The sequence below is a fragment of the Puma concolor genome, chromosome A3, assembly GCF_028749965.1.
Source record: "Puma concolor isolate L17-30 chromosome A3, mPumCon1.1.hap2, whole genome shotgun sequence".
Lineage (NCBI taxonomy): Eukaryota > Metazoa > Chordata > Mammalia > Carnivora > Felidae > Puma > Puma concolor.
Genome location: NC_141669.1, coordinates 40,007,925 through 40,028,287, shown reverse-complemented (window position 1 = coordinate 40,028,287; position 20,363 = coordinate 40,007,925). Strand labels below are relative to the sequence as shown.

General features: G+C 41.7%; 1 protein-coding gene across 6 annotated transcripts in view; it reads right to left on the bottom strand.

The window, feature by feature from the left end:
• The window catches only part of REEP1 (receptor accessory protein 1), a 110,990-nt gene that overhangs the window by 35,062 nt on the left and 55,565 nt on the right, over positions 1 to 20,363 (bottom strand). For all 6 annotated transcript variants that reach the window (XM_086700690.1, XM_086700686.1, XM_086700687.1 and 3 more), the window contains exons 3-4: positions 9,283 to 9,359; positions 1,290 to 1,410 (exon numbers count right to left, since the gene is read on the bottom strand). In XM_086700690.1, coding sequence (XP_086556816.1) covers positions 1,290 to 1,410; positions 9,283 to 9,359 — 198 coding nt within the window. The remainder of the gene's footprint in view (positions 1 to 1,289; positions 1,411 to 9,282; positions 9,360 to 20,363) is intronic.

Genomic DNA, 20,363 nt, shown 5'->3' with positions numbered 1-20,363 from the left:
AGTTTAGAAGGTCATGTAATATAATTAATGGATGATACAATATTGGGCTCAATAATCCCACCCTTGGCAATTTATTCTAAGACAAGAAGTCAAAAGAAGAAATCCATCTCTATGTATTGTGGTGTTCATGAATCATGAAGCCAGATCAAGTACAAACGGCTTATGTGCAAACATGTTTAAGATCTCAGACACAAATATTATATGTATATTAAGTGTTTTTGTTGTTTTTAGGTATTTGGGTTTGTTTTTTTTTTTTTTTTTGGTTCACTTAAAATTTCATTTTAAAGAAAGGTTTAATAGACTGCTATCCATAAAAAAGAAGTTACCAAAACAAATTAGTGAGGCAGAGGTAATGGATAATGGACTTTGCATTCATTATTGTATGAAACCTTAAAAAAAAAACAAAAACCAAAAAACTATAGAACAAGTCACTGAAAGCAAATCCAGCAAATTAAGTTCAGCGGAGATGTTAAACAAAAAAATCATTTTACAGACAGTGACATTGTCTTATAAGAAGCTTAGAATTAAATTTCTTTTCAAGAGATATAAGTTGTAATTCTTACTTGAATTCTTACTTATTACTGACCCTTTCCTGCAATTTTCCCCTGTCTTATTTTTCCCATCTCTGACATTAGACAAATCTATATTTTCATTGCCAAGATGTTTGTGAAGTACTCTGATGCAAAATAAACACAAAAGGTAAACAGCATGAACAAATTATTATGACTGTTCTCATTAGTACTTACCAACCGATAATTACAAAAACAGCAGGGATTCCACTGGTAACACATATTGTATCACTGAACAATAAAGCAACCCTGCACAAGAAATTTATTATCTTCCAGTCTCTGTTGGTAACTGCCTGGGTACACGCTCAAGGCATTTAATCTCTTTATGCCTCCACTTTTCTATGTTAAGTTTTAAAAGTGATTTTTAATAGTCTATGTAAAAATCAGATCTATAGAAGGACAGGAGCTGAGCATGATAAAAGGAAGGAAATTCAGTTTAGGGAGTTGAATTATGAGCAAATCTTTTGTTGTTTTTTGTTGCAAGGTACGCAAATGTTTTTTAGCAAGTAATGATAAATAACATCTTTTTGAGGATTTCACCACTATTTCTAAACATGTCAAAAAATAGATTAAAAAGAAGATTAGAAGGAACAAATTGTTGGGGGCAAATACGGGACAATCTAGGGTCCCCTACAATAAAACACTCTGTCCTTTTTACTTATCACTTGTAAATTTTTTACTCGCTGGAAGGAGTGACAAAGGCTTAGCAGCATAAATTACCTTTTCTTTTGAAGACAGCGTGGGATGTACAAACTTCCTGTATAGGAGGCTGGAGCCTTTTGTGTAGGGAGACAGCAGCCAGGCGACAAATGCTATTTTTAGTTCATAATAGAATGGAAACCTGGAGAGAGATGAGAAAATACACGTTCTGTTAGGTTCTCAGCAACACTGCCTGGGCCTATGAAGGACGAGCCCAGCACCTCTCGTGCCTGCCCAAGGCTGCAAGTCTCCCAGATTCCTCCTTTCTCCACCCATGAAGCTATACGCGTACACTTGCAAACACAGAGCAAAAGCCCAAGGCCTCTATTTTTTTTTTTAGAGATTTTATTTTTATTTATTTTTATTTTTTATTTTTTTTATTTATTTTTTTTTTTAAATTTTTTTTCAACGTTTTTTTTATTTATTTTTGGGACAGAGACAGACAGAGCATGAATGGGGGAGGGGCAGAGAGAGAGGGAGACACAGAATCGGAAGCAGGCTCCAGGCTCTGAGCCATCAGCCCAGAGCCCGACGCGGGGCTCGAACTCACGGACGGCGAGATCGTGACCTGGCTGAAGTCGGACGCTTAACCGACTGCGCCACCCAGGCGCCCCTATTTTTATTTATTTTTAATTTTTTTTTAACGTCTATTTATTTTTGAAGGAGAAAGAGAGACAGAATGTGAGCAGGGGAGGGGACAGAGAGAGAGAGACACAGAATCCGAAGCAGGCTCCAGGCTCTGAGCTGTCAGCACAGAGCCCAACACAGGGCTCGAACTCACATACCGTGAGATCATGACCTGAGCCGAAGCTGGACATTTAACTGACCGAGCCACCCAGGTGCCCCTAAAGATTTAATTTTTTTAAGTACTCTCTATACCCAACATGGGACTCAAACTCACAACCCCAAGATCAAGAGCCACATGTTCTACTGACTGAGGCAGCCAGGCGCCCCTCAAGGCTTCTTTGGAAAGTCTGTTCTTGTTTTCATTTTTTGTCAAAGCCAGACAGGGATCCAGGTTGTCTCCAGCCATCACCCTGCGGGCTATGCCTGGCAACTGCTCGTGTTTCTTGCAGGGTTCTGCTTGTTTAGGTTGGAGCTGGGGCTCCAGCCACAGCCTGTAGGTTCGGAAGGCCATGTTCCTCTGTGCCCTACATCCAGTCACTCACTCTTCACTTGTGGCCAAGAAAGCACAAGCACCTGAAGGCTTTATAACAGGGAGGAGCTGACAAAGAATCTTCAGACTGAGAATAAAAGCCTCCCCTTCTTGGCTGGGACAGGAGCCAAATTCTTGACAGCAAAAAGGATGCTACTCACCCTGCGTAAGTCGACGGCAGGCAAAAAGGGCTTGATCTTTTTGGTGCCAAAAGAAAGAAGGGTTCAGGGTGCAGGTGACATACAACTCCAGAGTCTGAAGTCCTGCACACTATTCATTTATGCATCACAGAAACACTGACCAGCACCAACAAGTGTCAGCTTGTGCTGAGCACTGTGTAGACAATGGTGAATAAAGAAGACCTGATCCCTGCTCTCTTGGAGCTTTTAGTCTAGCGGGAAACAGACAAGACTTTCTTGCACCCTTGGAACTGATAGTCCAGTCGGGAAAACAGTTTGATCAAATAATCACAAATAATATAGAATAGCAACCTGAGACAAGTGCTATAATGGGTCTCTGCCAGCTCACATGGTGCCTTTGTATATATAAGAAAAAGCCACCCCTCAACTGGATGCAGACCTGTGAGCACACGACTAGTGAACGAGCCTTCATTTGAACTTTAGCCCCACTTGCCACATTGGCCAGGTATCTTGCTCTATGAACAACCTGTGCAACAACACTTGGCTGTCCTGATGTGTACTGATACCATGTCTTTTTTGTTTTCTATATTCTGATGCTTTGACATCTTGGGTCCTTGCTGACTCTGGAGAGGGTGCCCCTCCTGGGATTAGCCAATTCCCAAAGATAGGAAACAACTCGCCCACAAGCAAGCCTTTCATATGCAAACTGACCAATCCAGAGCCCTTACCCCTACCACCTCTTTTGTGAGCTCACACTCTGGGCCACTCTCCAGCTGCCCTCACCATCCCAGGGCCAGGTCCCAGCCACCAAAGGACAGCCCCTTCACCCCAGAGCCCACTGAAATTATTCAGTCCAGCTAATCCTAAACATGTTTACTCTGCCTTGCGTGCTCCTTCCATGGAAACCACAATAAAGGCTCTTGCCCACACTTCCTACTTCTGCCTCTTGACTGACCTCATGGTGTGCTGTGCCTCCAGTTTCTAGGGATCTGTGATTTTAACAAACTTCTTCCTTCATGACAGTCATTTCTGCATCTATGCGTTTTACCATACCTGATTAAAACAAATCCTGGGTACCCTTAAAACATGATACTCTGAGGGAAAAGGACACCTGTGCTAGTCTGAAGAATCAGAAAAGTAAGTTCCTCCCATGTACCTTCTTTCCCAGCCCCCCTTCCCCCACCAAGGGAGCTGAAAATAAAGAGCAATTTCTGGCAAGTCAGTTCCGAGCCTTCAAGTCTCACACAGGACCCCCAAATCAGCAGCTCCACCCACTCTGCTTTCCTCATCCAGGTCTCTGGTCTGTCTTCTTCTGCCTCTGGCAGGCTCTTCCTGGATATTCCCTCAGCAACTCGAGAACACTGTCATGTCGAGATGGTTGAATGTTTCACAGCCATCACAGACAAGAGGCTGAAGGAACAGAGGCATGATTCTCCCACACTTGAACACTCTAGTGATTAATAATGGAGGAAATTTTGTCTTGGAAACAAGTATTTGCCAACCCCAAGGGGAAAGCAAATGAATCTAGCAAGCTCAGGCATCAACACAAGATACACACATAATCCCAAAGGATCTGTCACACGGCAGTGCTTTTGTTGTTTACGTAAAAGATGTGTTTTTTTCAAAACAGGTAATGCATGCATATATAGTTTTAAAAATCCAAATATCCAGAAGAGTATACAACAAAGAATCTCCTTCCCATCCCAGACCCTTAGTCCCTTTTCCAAAAGCAAAATCATTATCAGTAGTAAACTTCAGATGCCTAAGATATAAAATCGTGTGGGTATATATGGCTCCTTTATCACCCCCCCAAATATACACATTAACATTCTATAATCCCTTCCCCTCCACCCCCCACCCCAACACGCAATTAACAGTATACTTTGGGGATTATCTCAAACTGCCTCTGGAATTATCGCACCAGGCCCTCATCAGGTATCATAAGGGGCTCCCAATTGAGCCACCCAGACCCTGTGTTTCGCAGACACCTTGGGCCCACTTGGTTCCACCAATGCAATCACCACCAACCAGGTCACTTTCCAACTGATCTACCACAGTCCCAGCCTTCACCAAGAAGTGGAGAAGGACCCTGATCATTCCTTAATGATTAACCCTTGAACTGTCCAGAACTCTAGGATGTACTGTCTCCCCTAGATGCAGGTGCATAGCTCTTGGGTGTATGTGGGAGGTACAGACTTCCACACTTCTGATGTTACACTTTCACACTCCTGAGGGCTATTTTTTTTCAATTTTATTTTATTTTATTGCTGTTATTTTTTCCAACCTTTTATCCTCAATATACAGAAAGTTGCACATATTTAATGTATACATTTTGATGAGTTTGGACATAGGCATATACCCATGATACCATCACCACAGGAAGTACATATGTCAATCACCTCCAAAAGATTTCTGTCCCTTTGCTTTTTTTTTAATTTTATTTTTTATTTTTTAAAACTTATATCCAAATTAGTTAGCATATAGTGAAACAATGATTTCAGGAGTAGATTCCTTAATGCCCCTTACCCATTTAGCCCATCCCCCCTCCCACAACCCCTCCAGTAACCCTCAGTTTGTTCTCCATATCTATGAGTCTCTTCTGTTTTGTCCCCCTCCCTGTTGTTATATTATTTTTGTTTCCCTTCCCTTATGTTCATCTGTTTTGTCTCTTAAAGTCCTCATATGAGTGAAGTCATATGATTTTTGTCTTTCTCTGACTAATTTCACTTAGCATAATACCCTCCAGTTCCATCCACATAGTTCCAAATGGCAAGATTTCATTCTTTTTGATTGCCAAGTAATACTCCATTGTATATATATACCACATCTTCTTTATCCATTCATCCATTGATGGACATCTGGGCTCTTTCCATACTTTGGCTACTGTTGATAGTGCTGCTATAAACATGGGGGTGCACGTGTCCCTTTGAAACAGCACACCTGTATCCCGTGGATAAATGCCTAGTAGTGCAATTGCTGGGTTGTAGGGTAGTTCCATTTTTAGTTTTTTGAGGAACCTCCATACTGTTTTCCAGAGTGGCTGCACCAGCTTGCATTCCCATAGCTATTTTCTAAGAGGGTTGGACAAGTGATGGAATTGTCAAAATACATGCAATTAATGAATACAGAAAATTTCTGGAAGAGAACACAAGTAACTTTTAACAGGGGTGCCCCTGGGGAGACAGACTGAAGGCCTGGAGAGAGGAGGGACTTACTTTTTGGTGTACTGTTTCAATTTCATTTTGCCATGTGATATAGTATTTTATAATTGTTTAAAAAAAAAACTAGGGGCGCCTGGGTGGCTCAGTCGGTTAAGCGGCCGACTTCAGCTCAGGTCATGATCTCGCGGTCCGTGAATTCGAGCCCCGCGTCGGGCTCTGTGCTGACAGCTCAGAGCCTGGAACCTGTTTTGGATTCTGTGTCTCCCTCTCTCTGACCCTCCCTGTTCATGCTCTGTCTCTCTCTGTCTCAAAAATAAATAAACGTTAAAAAAAATTAAAAAAAAAAAACTAAAAAAAAAAAAAACTAAATTAAATCACCTGTAGAAATTATGAAGCAAGCCACCGTCTATCTGTTCTGTGACCATATATAATTGCTGTTTACATCAAGATAGAAAGTCTGAACTATGAAGAGAAAACTGCCCCAGGGGAGGGGCGGAGAGAGAGGAGTGAGGATGAGTGAGGAGTGAGGGGCCATCTCCAGTCCTGGAAGTGAACCAAAGTTAACGATGCTCCCCAGGAAGCCAGAAGGTGCTTCCAGGAAAAACAGCAATCTCTCTCTTTCTCTCTCATTATAAAGAGAGGTCAGAGCTGCTCAGCTGGTGTCCATATCCCTGAAAGGGAAATAGGGCTCTGTCTGTGTGATCAGCCTGTTCTGCGCCATTCCCAGAGCAAGAAGGAGGAAGGATTATGAAGATTCTGCTGGAAGACAACTATGACCTATAATGGCTGGAGGTTGGCAGAAAAAGAGAAAGCAGTCTGAGGGCATGACCAGGCTGTAGGATAAAGCCGGCAGGGAAGGTTCCCAACCTCTTCCCTGCAGAAGCAGCACTAGGGGGGCCAGGAGATGGGCAACACCTTCACTTCCCACCCATAAGCCTCCTGGGCAGCTACCACTAAGATGGGCCAGATGAGGCCTCCACGTGGATCAGGAAGAGAGGGATTCTACCCATACCTGTGCACGCATGCCCAATACACCAGGTATCAGAGGCCCTCCTGTGGTAGGCAGAATTTTGGTCCTATGACTTTCTCATTCTGATGTTACTCCCAGACTTTGTTCCCTTAACATGGTAAAAGGGATTCTGAAGATGTAACTGAGATTATGAATCAGCTGACTTTAAAACAGGAAATTATATTGGGTTATTGGGATAGGCCTAATCTAATAACATGATCCCTTAAAAGCAAAAGCAGAGACCTTTCTCTGGCTGGTAGCAGAAGGCGGAAATTTGAAGCATGAAAAGGATTGACACGCCATTGTTGGCATGAAGACGAAAGGAGGCACGCCAAGGAAATGGGGACCTCAGTCTTACAGCCACAAGGAACTGAATTCTGCCAACAATCAAAATGAGCCTGAAGTAGACTCTCCCCCCAAGTCTCCAGATAAGAGCCCAGACTGGCCTACACCGATTTTGGCCTTGTGAGTCCCTAAGCAGAGGTCTTAGTTGATTCTACCTGGACTTCTGACTCATAGAAACTGAAATGATACATTTCTGTGGCTTTAAGCTCCTAAATTTGTGACAGTTTGTTACAGCAGCAATGGAAAGCTAATATACTTCCCAAAATCAAAATCAAATCAACTCCAGAAATAGTTGCTAAGCATTTATTAGGTATGAAACTCTAAAGTTCCGGGGCCATGGGTAAAAACATAGTCCAGCTACCAGGGAGGGGCACATCCATCATTAGACTGGATTTTCACTTAGTCAAAAGCAGTGAGACTGAAATGCCAATGTTCCTGAGAAAGAGCTCGTAAGACTAACACTATTCCCCTTGAAGTTCATGAGGAGGGATAGGAGGACAGGAGGCCGCTCAGCACCAGGCACAGGACATTGTTAACAGGGAAGACTTAGCCATGAGGTGCTAGCCATGATGCGTAAATGACTATACAGTCCTTCACTGGGCCTAGCCTGTTGTTTTCATCTCCATGGGACACAGGAGCCTCCCCAGTGCAGCTCTGAACAATATGGGGTCTGACTCGTATTGCCAGCCCCTGGACCTGGGGAAGATGAAAAATAGCTCAGCAGAGCTCTTTCTTCACTCCCAGAGACTCAGCCCCATCCTGAGTCTGTTATTTATCTGGGTGCAGGGCAGTGCAGGATGGCACAAACTTGTTAAATTAGGTAATCCACATTTCTTCCCTACAGCTTGAGGCCACAATGGTTAAGACATCTATTTCTCCCAGTGGAAGTGAAAGCTGGGATCCCTCAGGGAAGAAACTATATACTAAGGTCATTAAGACCACTGATTCAAAATAGGATTCACAGGGGACACCTGGGTGGCTTAGTTGGTTAAGCATCTGACTCTTGGTTTTGGCTCAGGTCATGATCTCATGGTTCTCAGGTTTGAGCCCTGCATCAGGCTCTGTGCTGTGTGAATTCTCTCTCTCTCTCTCTCTCTCTCTCTCTCTCTCTCTCTCTCTCTCTGCCCTTCTCCAGCTTGTGCTGGAGAATAAATAAATAAACTTAAAAAAACAAAACCAAATAGGATTCACAGAAACGGTGTTCAGGTCTGGCCCTTGGCCTGTGACAACCTGGAGAATAAATTCATACTGCTCCTTTTTGGGTATGGACTTTCTCCAAAATGGAAATATTTTTACTATCTTCTCCGACGATAACTGATCATGGTATAACATTCATGCAAAACAGCTAATACAAAACCAACCCCATGATTCCAAGTTGCAAAACTACCTCTGGTTAACTGATGGGTATTCCCAAACTACTTTTAGTATATATTCACATATGTACAGAGAAACCCAGGCCCTTTCAATGTAAATAAGATACTATATATTATTCATAGTCTCTCTCACCTAAGAAGATGCAATATATCAATACATAGACCTAGCTTACAATTTTTACTTGCTCCATTGCTGTAATAGCTGCATTGTTTATAAAGGGAAAATTTTTTTCATCCAAAGGGGATTGATTAAATAAATTATGGTCCGTCTATACCATGAAATTCCATGTGGCCATTGAAAAAATATGTAGATCTATTTATGCTTATATGAAAGTGTTTAAAAAACAAATTTAATAAGCAAAGTGAGAACCGTTACATATACTATAATATCATTGTTTAAAAAAGAAAGAAATATTTAAATAAATATTTTAAAAGTATATACAGCTGTAAATAGTTATGGTGAGAGTGAATGGTGTTTGAGAGAAACCCAGTTTTATTAGTTAAGGAGAAACTTTTGTATGCTGCTTTTTTTTGCCTTTTTTTGACATCTGAATGCTTCTTTACTAACTCCATTAACTGAGGAACTCCTTATTCTGTCCATCATTATATCATTGTATTTTAAGAAAAATACCTGCTCTTATAAAGTCACTGAATAAATATTTACTTGAAGACTTTATAGACTAATTTATTAAAAATATCTCAGTTAACATCCTGCACTTGCTTTTCTGTTCTGAAGTAAGGTTTGAGACTGCTTTCAGACCTTTCCCATCTCTCCACTGACACAAGGCAACATCTTCCCTTGAAAAGTCCCAGTTCCTGGAGTAACTTACCAACAGAGGAAGATGTCGGTAAATGTCTCTGCTGTGGTGAAAAGTGCAAATATAATCCAGTACATCATCCATTTGACCTGTTGAAAGAGAAAGCAACAAAGCTAGTAGAAAACGTCAGGGCTAAATGGCCAGCTGCCCAACATCAAGAAGAAGAAGAAAAAGTGGACAATGAGGTATGTTCTGGTAGTGTATCCACCATTTGTAACCCCTTCTCCCTATTCTTCCATAGCCTGTGTCCAGTTCCACTCCAGGCCTTGAGTCTGGAGGCAAACATACTTTTTCCACAAGTGATCCGGGCTCCAGGTCCAAGTAGTCTCTGGGTGACCTTCAGTAGCCCTCAGGTAAGCTAGGGGGACCTGCAGACCAGGAGTGACTCAGGATTCAGTTAGGCCATTTTTTCCAAGACTAACACCAGGTTAGTAAACTCTCCAGAGTTTACACTGGAGAGACACACTTTGGAAAGAACTTTAACCAGATGAGACTTTCTGGAATGTAATGGTGGTCACTTAAGAAAGCTTTCCTGTGGAAAAGTCTCACAACTCCTCACAGAAACTGGATCTTTTTAAAAAAGTCTCTCCCACGTGAACATCTCTATCCATTTCAACTGCCTCTCTTCCCCAGTAGAGTCTTTGTCACCTATCTCCTGAACTACTGCAAGAGTCTTCTAACTGCTTCCTTTGTCTTAGGGCTTCCCCCTGCTCCCACCAACCCATCCTATAAACAACCTCTATACTAATCTCCCAAAACCAAAAACTTATCAGACTACTCCCTAACTTAAAATCTTCCAGACTGAAGAATAAAGTCCAAATTCCTTAGTCTTCTCCTTCTAGTTTCTGGTCATGGTGGAGTGAAGTATTTGACTAGCTTTCCTGTCAACAATGATAACAAACTCTAAACAAAATATTTAATTTTTTTAATGTTTGCTTATTTTTGAAAGAGAGAGAGAGAGAGCACAAGTGTAGGAGGGGCAGAGAATGAAGGGAACAGAGGATCTGAAGCAGTCTCTGCGCTGATACCAGTGAGCCCGATGTGGGGCTCAAACTCACGAACTGTGAGATCATGACCTGAACCAAAGTCGGGTATTTAACTGAATGAGTCACCCAGGCACCCCTAAACAAAATATTTAAAAACAACTGTTTGAAGGTACTAGAAAACTATCAAAAGCTGGCAGAAACTGGAAGGGATTCAACTCTTAAAATAAGGAAACCACACCAGGATAGATCCATGTTAATGTGGCTGGGAACAATCCCCAGCTGGCAAATCATGGGGCAGATAGAACTCAAGAAGAAACCCATAGTCCTTTTCTTTTTCTTTTCTTTTTTTTTTTTTAAAGAGAGTGACATGCACATGTGCATGAACAGGGGAGGGGCAAAAGGAGAGGAAGAGAGAGAATCTTAAGCAGGCTCCATACCCAGTGCAGAGCTGAACACAGGGCTAGTTCCCATGACCATGAAATCATCAGCTGAGCCAAAATCAAGAGGTGGATGCTTAACTGACTGAGTCATCCAGGTGCCCCAGGAAGAAACTCATTATCTTTTTGCGTGAGGAGCTGCAGAATGAAATTTGAGAACCTAGAAATGTTGGAAATTAAGAGGGAAAAAATCACAGACAGGGATGCTATAAGGGGGCAGGACACAAAATCCACATATAAATTCCCTTTAAATATTTGCCTGGCCAGGGGTGCCTGGGTGGCGCAGTCGGTTAAGCGTCCGACTTCAGCCAGGTCACGATCTCGCGGTCCGTGAGTTCCAGCCCCGCGTCGGGCTCTGGGCTGATGGCTCAGAGCCTGGAGCCTGTTTCCGATTCTGTGTCTCCCTCTCTCTCTGCCCCTCGCCCGTTCATGCTCTGTCTCTCTCTGTCCCAAAAATAAATAAAAACATTGAAAAAAAAAATATTTGCCTGGCCCATGAATTGCACAGAATCAGGTAATACTCCAAGGTTTCTGAGAAAAAACAAAGATGGAAAGCTGAAAAAGTTGAGCAGAAATTTAATTTCACCCCACTGTAGTAGAAACAGAGTTTGGAGTTCAAGTCCTGCCAAGTTAGAGGAACTTGGTAAACATTTGAGAATTTCCACTGAAACATCTAAAAGGCCATACCTTAGGAAGAAACATTACATCCCAGGACTAAGAGATCAGCTCTAAGACTATGGACAAAACTGAAATACCCTTGCCCCAATAAAATGTAAAATTTAGCTGCCATAAGATCAAGATGAGTTTAACTACCTACTAGAACAAAACTCAACATTCTTTACAAGAATGTAACATAACCTTATAGCAAGATTACAGGATATAAGGTTAATATATAAAAGTCAATTGCATTTCTAAACATCTGGACAAATGGAACTTGAAAGTTAAAAAAACAGTATCATTTACATTAGCAGCAAAAAAAAATGAATTTCTCAGGAATATAACTAACAAAATATATAAAAGATCTATATGAAGAAAACTACAAACTCTGAAGAAAGAAATCAAAGAAGAGCTAAATAAATGGAGACATATTCTATGTTCAGGGACAGGAAGACTCAATATTGTCAAAATGTCAGTTCCTCCCCAATTAATCTATAGATTCAATGAATCTAAATCAAAATGCCAGCAAATCCTTTTGTGGATGTGAACAAACTGATTCTAAAGTTTATCTGGAAAGGTGAAAGACCAAGAATAGCCAACATAATACTGAAGAAAAACAAAGTTGTAGGCCTGACACTATCTGACGTCAAGACTTACTATAAAGCTACAATGATCAAGACAGTGTTATTGCTAAAGGAATAGATAAATAGATCTATTTTTAGAATAGAGAAATATAATAGAGAGCCCAGAAATAGACCCTATAAGTATAGTTAATCGATCTTTGACATAGCAGCACAGGCAATTCAATGGAGAAAGAATAGAGGTTTTTTTTTCCCCCAAATGGTGCTAGAACAACTGGACATCACATGAAATACAAAGATAAGTAAATTAGTAAGTGAATAAGAAAATGAGTAAATAAATAAATTAATGAATCTAGGCACTGGTCTTACAACTTTCACAAAAATTAACTCCAAATGTATCATAGGCCTAAAGGAAGATGCAAAACTATAAAACTTCTAGAAGATAACACAGAAGAAAACCTAGGTGACCTTGGGCTTGGCAATGAGGTTTCAAATACAACAGCAATAGCATGAACCATGGAAGAAAAAAATTTATAATTTGGACTTCATTAAAATTAAAAACTTCTGCTCTGCAAGACACTGTTAAGATAATTAAAAGATAAGCCACAAAATGGGAGAAAATATTTTCAATACATATATCTGATAAAGAACCCATATCCAAAAATACAAAGAACTCTTAAACTCATAAAAATCTCATAAAAAATAAACAACCCAATTAAAAACTGGTCAAAACATCTGAACACATCACCAAAAAAGATATACAAATACATAACAACTCATTAACAAATCTTTTTTTATGAAACCTAAATTTTTCTTCTGTCACCACTTAACAAGACACTTATCCTAGGAGGACAAGGTAGGATTCAATATTATTTTTCTTGAAAAATATAAATATGTTAAAGAATCTATAGGAAAAAGTAGATATAATGAGTGAAGAGATGAGGAATTTCAAGAGAAAGAAGGAAACTCTTTAAAAAGAACCAAATGATACCCTAAAACTGAAAAACAGAATATTTGAAATTTTTTAAATTACTGAACAGAATCAAGAGCAGACTGGATGCAACAAAAGAAAGGATCTGTGAACTTGAGGACAAGACAATAAGTCAATAAGACAAAAATATAGATTGGAAAAAACAGAGAGGCTCAATACCTATGGAACAGCATCTAGAACTAACATATATGAAATAGGAATTTTCAGAGGAAAAAGAGAATGGGACATAAAAATTATTTTAAGAAATAATGACTGAATTCTCCAGAATCAGTCAAAAATAGCAAATCCAAAGAACCAGGGAGCTCAGAAAACCTCAAACAAGATAAATACAAAGAAAACCACAACCAGGCACATCACAGTAAAATTGCTGAAAAAGAAAGAAAATCTTGAGAGGTGGGGGGAAAGACATACTACCTACAGGGGAACAACAATAGATGACTTTTCATAGGAAATGATGAATACCAGAAGAAATAAAATAACATATTTAAAGTGCTGAAAGAAAATAAATCAACCTAGAATTCTATACCCAGCAAAAATATCTTTCAAAAATAAAGGCAGTTCTGGTGAATGCACACTGTCGTTGTGATTCTGAAACATGTGGCTCAAGAGATTATTTAGAGGTCTTCTTTATTCAGAAACATGACTGTCCCCTGGTAACCACCCTGGTTTAATCCATCAAAAGTAACTACTGTCTCAGAGACTACATGTTATCAAGAGTACCTGCAGCAGAACAGGACTGTCAGTAGGGGGCAAAGAAGGGCTTTCCAACTGTACATTTCAAGGCATGCTAGGGCCCAGGATCCAGGAATTCCCAACAATGGTATCCAGATACACAACCAGGAGCCTGATTTCCCCCTCTATTGTCTTTTTCTTCTTAGCACTCAAACCATGCTTTAATATCTTCAATTAAAAACAAAGGTCAATGAGGGGCACCTGGGTGGCTCAGTTGATTAAGCATCCAACTCTTTATTTCAGCCCAAGTCATGATCTCACCCCTTGTGAGTTCAAGCCCTGGATCAGGCTCTGCCCTGGCAGCACAGAGCCTGCTTGGGATTGTCTCTCCCCATCTCTCTCTGCCCAGCCCCCACTTTCTCTTTTTCTCTCAAAATAAATAAACTTTAAAAAAAAGGACAATGATAACAACAATAAAAAATCCCTTTCCTTGAAACAACCCTTAGCTATAAACTTCTCTAGTGAGTCATCTATACTTGCAGTGTCTACTTCCTCATCCTCCACTTACTTAGTGCACTACATTCATTAAATTAATACTGCTCTCACTGGGGTTCCCACTTTGTAACATACTTCAAGGGAGTATAGCTGACCCTTTTTCAGTGTGTTTACTAAATTTGCTTGACTTTCAGATGCATACAAAGCTATCATTTCCTGAAAAGCTCCCCCAACACCACAACTGTCCTGGTTTCCCTCTTGACTTTCTGGCTACTTCTCAGGTTCACCAGTTCATCCACAAGGCTTTGTCCTAAACATTCTCTTCTAACTCTAGATAAGACAATCTCCCTGGGAAAACTCTGCATTCCTCACCTAATACAGCCAATCAATCATCAAGTTCTGTCACTTCCTGTCTCTTATTTCTGTTGAATCTATCTTCTCTCCATCCCCTTTGCCGTTTGCTTATTTCAGACGACCAATATCTCCTATCTAGAATAGAACTACAGCCTTTTTCTTGGTCTCTAAACCCCTGACCTAATCTGACCTTTAATCAAATCTACTAATCTATCCTCCATATTCCAGTGAGAATGATCTTCTTAAATCCAAATTTGAGATTCTCCTTCCTACTTTAAAGTCTTCAACAGTGCCATACTGTTGTTAAGATAAAGCCCAAATTCCTTAAATTGGTTTACAAGTCCTTGCATAAATGAAACCCTCATTATTTCCATAAAAAGCTCCCTTCCACCCCAATACTTTCTTGAAATTTTCACTCCAATTAGAATGAACCTCTTTCAGTTCTCTGAACAGTGCACCTTCTTTTGCCTACAGATTTCAGCCCTCAGATCTCAGCCTAAATATCATTTTCTCAAGGAAGCGTCCAAAGTTTGGGTAAGTACCCCCTCCTTTCTTCCTCCCACGCTGTCATACATGCTCCCTGTCATACACTTACCAGTCTGCTTTGAAAGTACCTATTTATTTCTATGATTTTATTACTAGATTGTAAGCTCCCTAAGAGTGGAGACAAGTTATTCTTGTACATCAGTATATCTCTAGTACTTAAAACCATTATTGGCACATAGTAGATACTACAGGGATATGTTTTGAATGACTTGATTAGAATGTTGGCTTTGTGAATGGGAAAGAAACGATGGGTTTTGTTGGTTTGTTTGTTTCGAGAGAGAGAGAGAGAGGGTACAAGTGATTGAGGGGCAGAGGGAGAGGGAGAGAGAGAATCCCATTAGGGGCAGAGAGATAGGAGGGATACAGAGAGAAGTGGGGCTCACCTGAAGCAGGGCTTGTGCTCACTGGAAGCAGGACTCAAGCTCACCCAATGTGGGGCTCGAACTCAAGAACTGTGAGATCATGACCTGAGCCAAAGTCAGATGCTTAACTGACCAAAAACCCAGATGCCCCAAGAAAGGATGGTTTTTATATGTTGAGAAAGAATATACTTTGGTAAATACTGGTTTAGGTGGCTTTTTGAGGAGAAGAGACAAAATTAGACAGCTTGCAAGGCAATAGATGTTCCCCATGAGTGCCTGTTGAATGGATGGCTGGGTATACATAGGGGGAAAGGGGCTTACTGAAGCTAAGGCATAGTGTGATATGGAGCCACTCACACCAGCAAGAAAGTAAAGAAAAAGGCAATTTAGGGAGGAAGTTGAGCCGCATAATGTTGAGGAGAGTCTGAGAGGACATTCAAGAAGAATGCCTAACAGGCTCCTGATAAAAGGATAAGACCAAATCTCAGAAGGAAGGTTGAAACTATGGACAAAGACGAGGGAGCCATGGCAAAGAGGAGGCTTGAAGTGTTAACCTAAAGAAGTTTCCATCATGCACTCCTTCACTTTAAATATTGTCATGCAGAAAGAAGGGTCTGAGAATGATTTGCTGAGTGAGACTAACAGGGTAAATGGAATATGTGACTCAGAGATGGAAACCATAAATAAATTACCAGGAAATGGTTTTCCCCATCATGCCACGGAGAAACCAAGTAATGGCTGTTTTTCCCCAAGGTTTGAAATAGAACTTGCCAAGTTTGAGGGATTCTATGTAATACTTACTATAAGATGAGGGGAAGCCTGAGTGGGCCAGCATCCAGAATAGAGAGCACCAGAATAGAGAGAGGAAGCTAGGCTGATTTGAGAAGGAATGTCCAGGAGCAACTCAGGAATAGATCGTTGACAGCATGACTGGGAAGTCCCTCTCAACTGGTCAGGGGCAGGATTCAGGAGTGAGGAGATAGGTGAGGAGCTGAGACTCTAGACCATAGCAAGAGGGTAGGAAGCAGAGCCTAGACACTTTTCATGAACCACAAAGGCAGGCTGAGATCGCACAGCTCATCGGACCCTACCTCCCGGGACTCCTGGCAGCCTTCAAAAGGCCTCCCCCATGGGCTGGGGAGGTAGTAGGCTTAGTCACCACTTTTGCCTCACCTCATCTTTGGACCTTCCCCTACACCAGCCACACTAATATTTCTTGAGCCTTTCACACGCTCTTTCATATCCGAGCCTTGCTTCAGCCCCACAGAGAATTACCTATGCCTGTGACTGAGAAAGAAAAAATATGAGCCTGGTTTACAGATCACTCTGCACCATCTGTTAGCATGAGCTCACAGCAGACAGCTGTACAGTCAGGGGTGACCTGGAGAGAGTAGCAAAAGTGACAGTCCCCTGCAGGCAGAACTTTGAACAGTGCACTTAGCCTGGAAGGAGAAATGTCCTGAGGTGATGCCTTTACACTGCCACCAGGTATATTAACTGTATTTTCTTATTTTCTGTATTTCTGATCCTCTGGCATCTGAAGTTTGACTGGCTGGGGAAAGACCGCCCCTCCCAGGACTAGCCAAGACTTAGAGATAGCAAAGGACTTGCCCTGGAGCACATCTTTCATATGCAAACTGACCAGTCCAGACCCCATACTCCAAACTCCCTCTTTCACAGAGCTCTCACAGATTGAGCCAATATTCCCCAGCCCTAATCACTCCAGAACCCACTGAAATTACTCAAACTAGCCAATCCTAAACCTGCTTACACTGCTTAGCCTTGGCTTTCCCAAAGACACCACAATAAAGAGTGTGGCTCCCTCTGACTCCTGACAGACCCTGGTGTTCCCCCATGTGGCCCTCCATGGCACGCTGGGCCTCCTATATCTGGGAAATGGTAAGAACTTCTTCCTTCATGACAGTCATTTCTGTGTCTGCATGCCTCACCTAACTCGATGAAAACAAATCCCAGGTACGTTTTATTTTTTTATTATTTTTTTAATTTTTTAAAAAAAATCTTTATTTATTTTTGAGACAGAGAGAGACAGAGCATGAGCAGGGGAGGGGCAGAGAGAGAAGGAGTCACAGAATTCGCTGTTAGCTGTTAGCAGGCTGTTAGCAGAGCCTGACATGGGGCTCGAACTCACAGACCTCAAGATCATGACCTGAGCCAAAGTCGGACGCTTATCCGACTGAGCCATCCAGGTGCCCCAACAAATCCCAGGTACATTTTAAAACACCAGATAAGGATCAACTAAATAGTAAGGTACCTGGAAGGAACAAGACTGAGCGACTGGTGTCGAAGTGGTTTAGGAATGATGTGAATCGGCCCACGGAATTTAGATATTTGTGGTTCTTGCTCATGCTCACCAAAAGGTCCCCATGGCAGAGGATGCTTTTGGTAATCAAGAGGATAGATGACAAGCCCTGTGGATGTCAGCAAGACACTTTCCTCAGGGTGATAGGGCATGTTCAATGTGCTCATAAACCAGTGGCCATGGGGAAGTGACAGAGGTAGCAGATGGGCTTAGCGATGTGGAATCCCTCTCACCAAGGCCGACCTGACCACAACCACTGCTCAGAGACCAAGCTGCCAGCAGCAGCAAAAACCTCTATGATGGTACCCTATCTCATGGCCTCAGCCAGACTCCTGGGAGCAGGCTCATCGTACCAGACATCTTCCCTCACAGAAAAAGTAGGAGAGTCTTTTCTGGAACATTCATTTATTCTGCATGTGGACTTGCTTCCCCCCCCCCCCCCCATGTTTCTGGCAGCCACAGAGTAAGCTGTGGACTCAGTGTCCTTTTCATTTTGATGCGTGCCACCCCACACTCTTTCTAACCAAGAGCCTTCTTTTATAGCAAAAGAAATCCAAGACTGTTAATAGGGTGATGCTTTTTGAAGTCTCTGATCTTACCATGCCCCCCCTCCCCCCCACCCCTCTGCCTCCATTGCCCTGAGGCAGCTGGCCTTAAATTGTGTTGCAACAGCTTTGGGAGAGTTCAGGAAGAGAACTAGGTGGGAACAGTGAGCATTCTGTGTGGTTGATGCACTGCCCAGGAAGATGTAGTTTCTTCCATGAACCGGTAACCAACACAGGCTTCCCCAGCTGAGCCAGAATCTAAAGGTTCAGGGACCAAGGAAATGAGAGTGGTGTTTCTTATGATTGGGCCTTTTGCCAGCTCCTTGCAACTCAATTTGTGGCTCATGGACCAGGACCACTGGAATCACCTAGGAACTTATTAGAGATGCAGAATCTCAGGACACACCCCAGACCTAATGGATCAGCGTCTGCATTTTAGTAAAACCCTCTGTTTGTTCCATATGCACGCTGAAGTTTGAGAATCACTGGTCTAATGGATTCACAACATTTTTCTCTTTGCCCTCAAACCTCTGAGTTCTGCTTTTTTTTTTTTAATTTTTTTTAATGTTTATTTATTTTTGAGACAGAGAGAGACAGAGCATGAACAGGGGAGGGTCAGAGAGAGAGGGAGACACAGAATCTGAAACAGGATCCAGGCTCTGAGCACAGGCTCTGAGCCTCAGCACAAAGCCCGATGCGGGGCTCGACCTCACAGACTGCGAGATCATGACCTGAGCTGAAGTCGGACGCTCAACCGACTGAGCCACCCAGGCGCCCCTGAGTTCTGTTTTTTAATACTTAATGGTACCTGAGGGATGAATGCTTTCATTGGGGATACCAAATGCTTCCAATAAAGTGAAAGCAGAAACTATACTGTTGCCTGGCCATTTCAGGACCGCGATGGCCCTAGGAAATAGACAGTAAAGCGACTCATGGGCTTTCATGGGTGACTGATCTTGATCATCAAGGGGAACCAGAGTTGCCGCTAAACAACATGGCAGGAAGGAGGGTGCGTGGAAGTTAAGGAACCTTGGGGGGGAATCTGAATGTGATCATTCATATAAGCGAGTACAGCCTTGTTCAGAGGTAAAAGTCAGTGGATCATTACCACGGCCTTACAGAGGCAAGATTACTAAGGCCTCAGATTCCCTAAGAATGAAAATTTAGGCCACACCCTGGATAAGGAACCCCACTCACTAATGCTCTAACTGAAGACAAAGGGAACATGGATTAAATGGTAGAAAAAGGAAGTAATAGGAAAAATGGTGAAAGATTTTGGAATGGGTACCCTGTAGAATGCTAGATGCTGTCCAGAGCCCCCTTCTGAATTATGTTGATTCTACATGTCTTGTTTTTCAGTATCTTTGAGCTATTTTAAAATGTTGTAGGGGCACCTGGGTGCCTCAGTCGGTTAAGTGTCTGACTTCAGCTCAGGTCATGATCTCACAGTTTGTGGGTTTGAGCCCTGTGTCAGGCTCTGTGCTGACAGCTCAGAGCCTGGAACCTGCTTCAGATTCTGTGTCTCCTTCTCTGTCTGCCCCTTCCCCACTCATGCCCTGTCTCTCTCTCAAAAATAAATAAACATAAAAATTGTTTTTTAATTTAAAATATTGTAAGTTATAGAAAACTGACTACAACGCAAATGATTTTGTCCGTAGAGGTACAACTGATCTCCCCACACTCCCCCAAAGTCAGCTGAATATCTATTAACAAATTCATTTAATCATTCCTGCCTGCTTATATAACGTCTGTTCTTTGGCATCTCCTTTGAATTGTTTTTATTTTTTTAACACCTTACTGGTTTCCTTATTAATTAATAAGTTAAGTAAAACTTTCAACGTGTGTCAACTTTATTTTTGTACAGAGTCATGAGTTTGCCTTTAAAAAATTATCTTTTAGCAGAATACATAATATCACCTATGAACTCATGACTACTTGCATGACTAAGGACGATAGCTTCTATCCATATTTTCTTCCTTTCTGTGTTATGTATAGACTTAAATATTTTAACTAGTTTTATTCTTATGCATTCTCTTTCTCTCCCTCATATAGTATATGGGGTATGTCAATGATGGTTCACTTGCTAATTTAATTTTTAGAGTTCTGCACATTAAGGTCAGAGTCTGAGGAGAAGGCTTTGCCAGAAA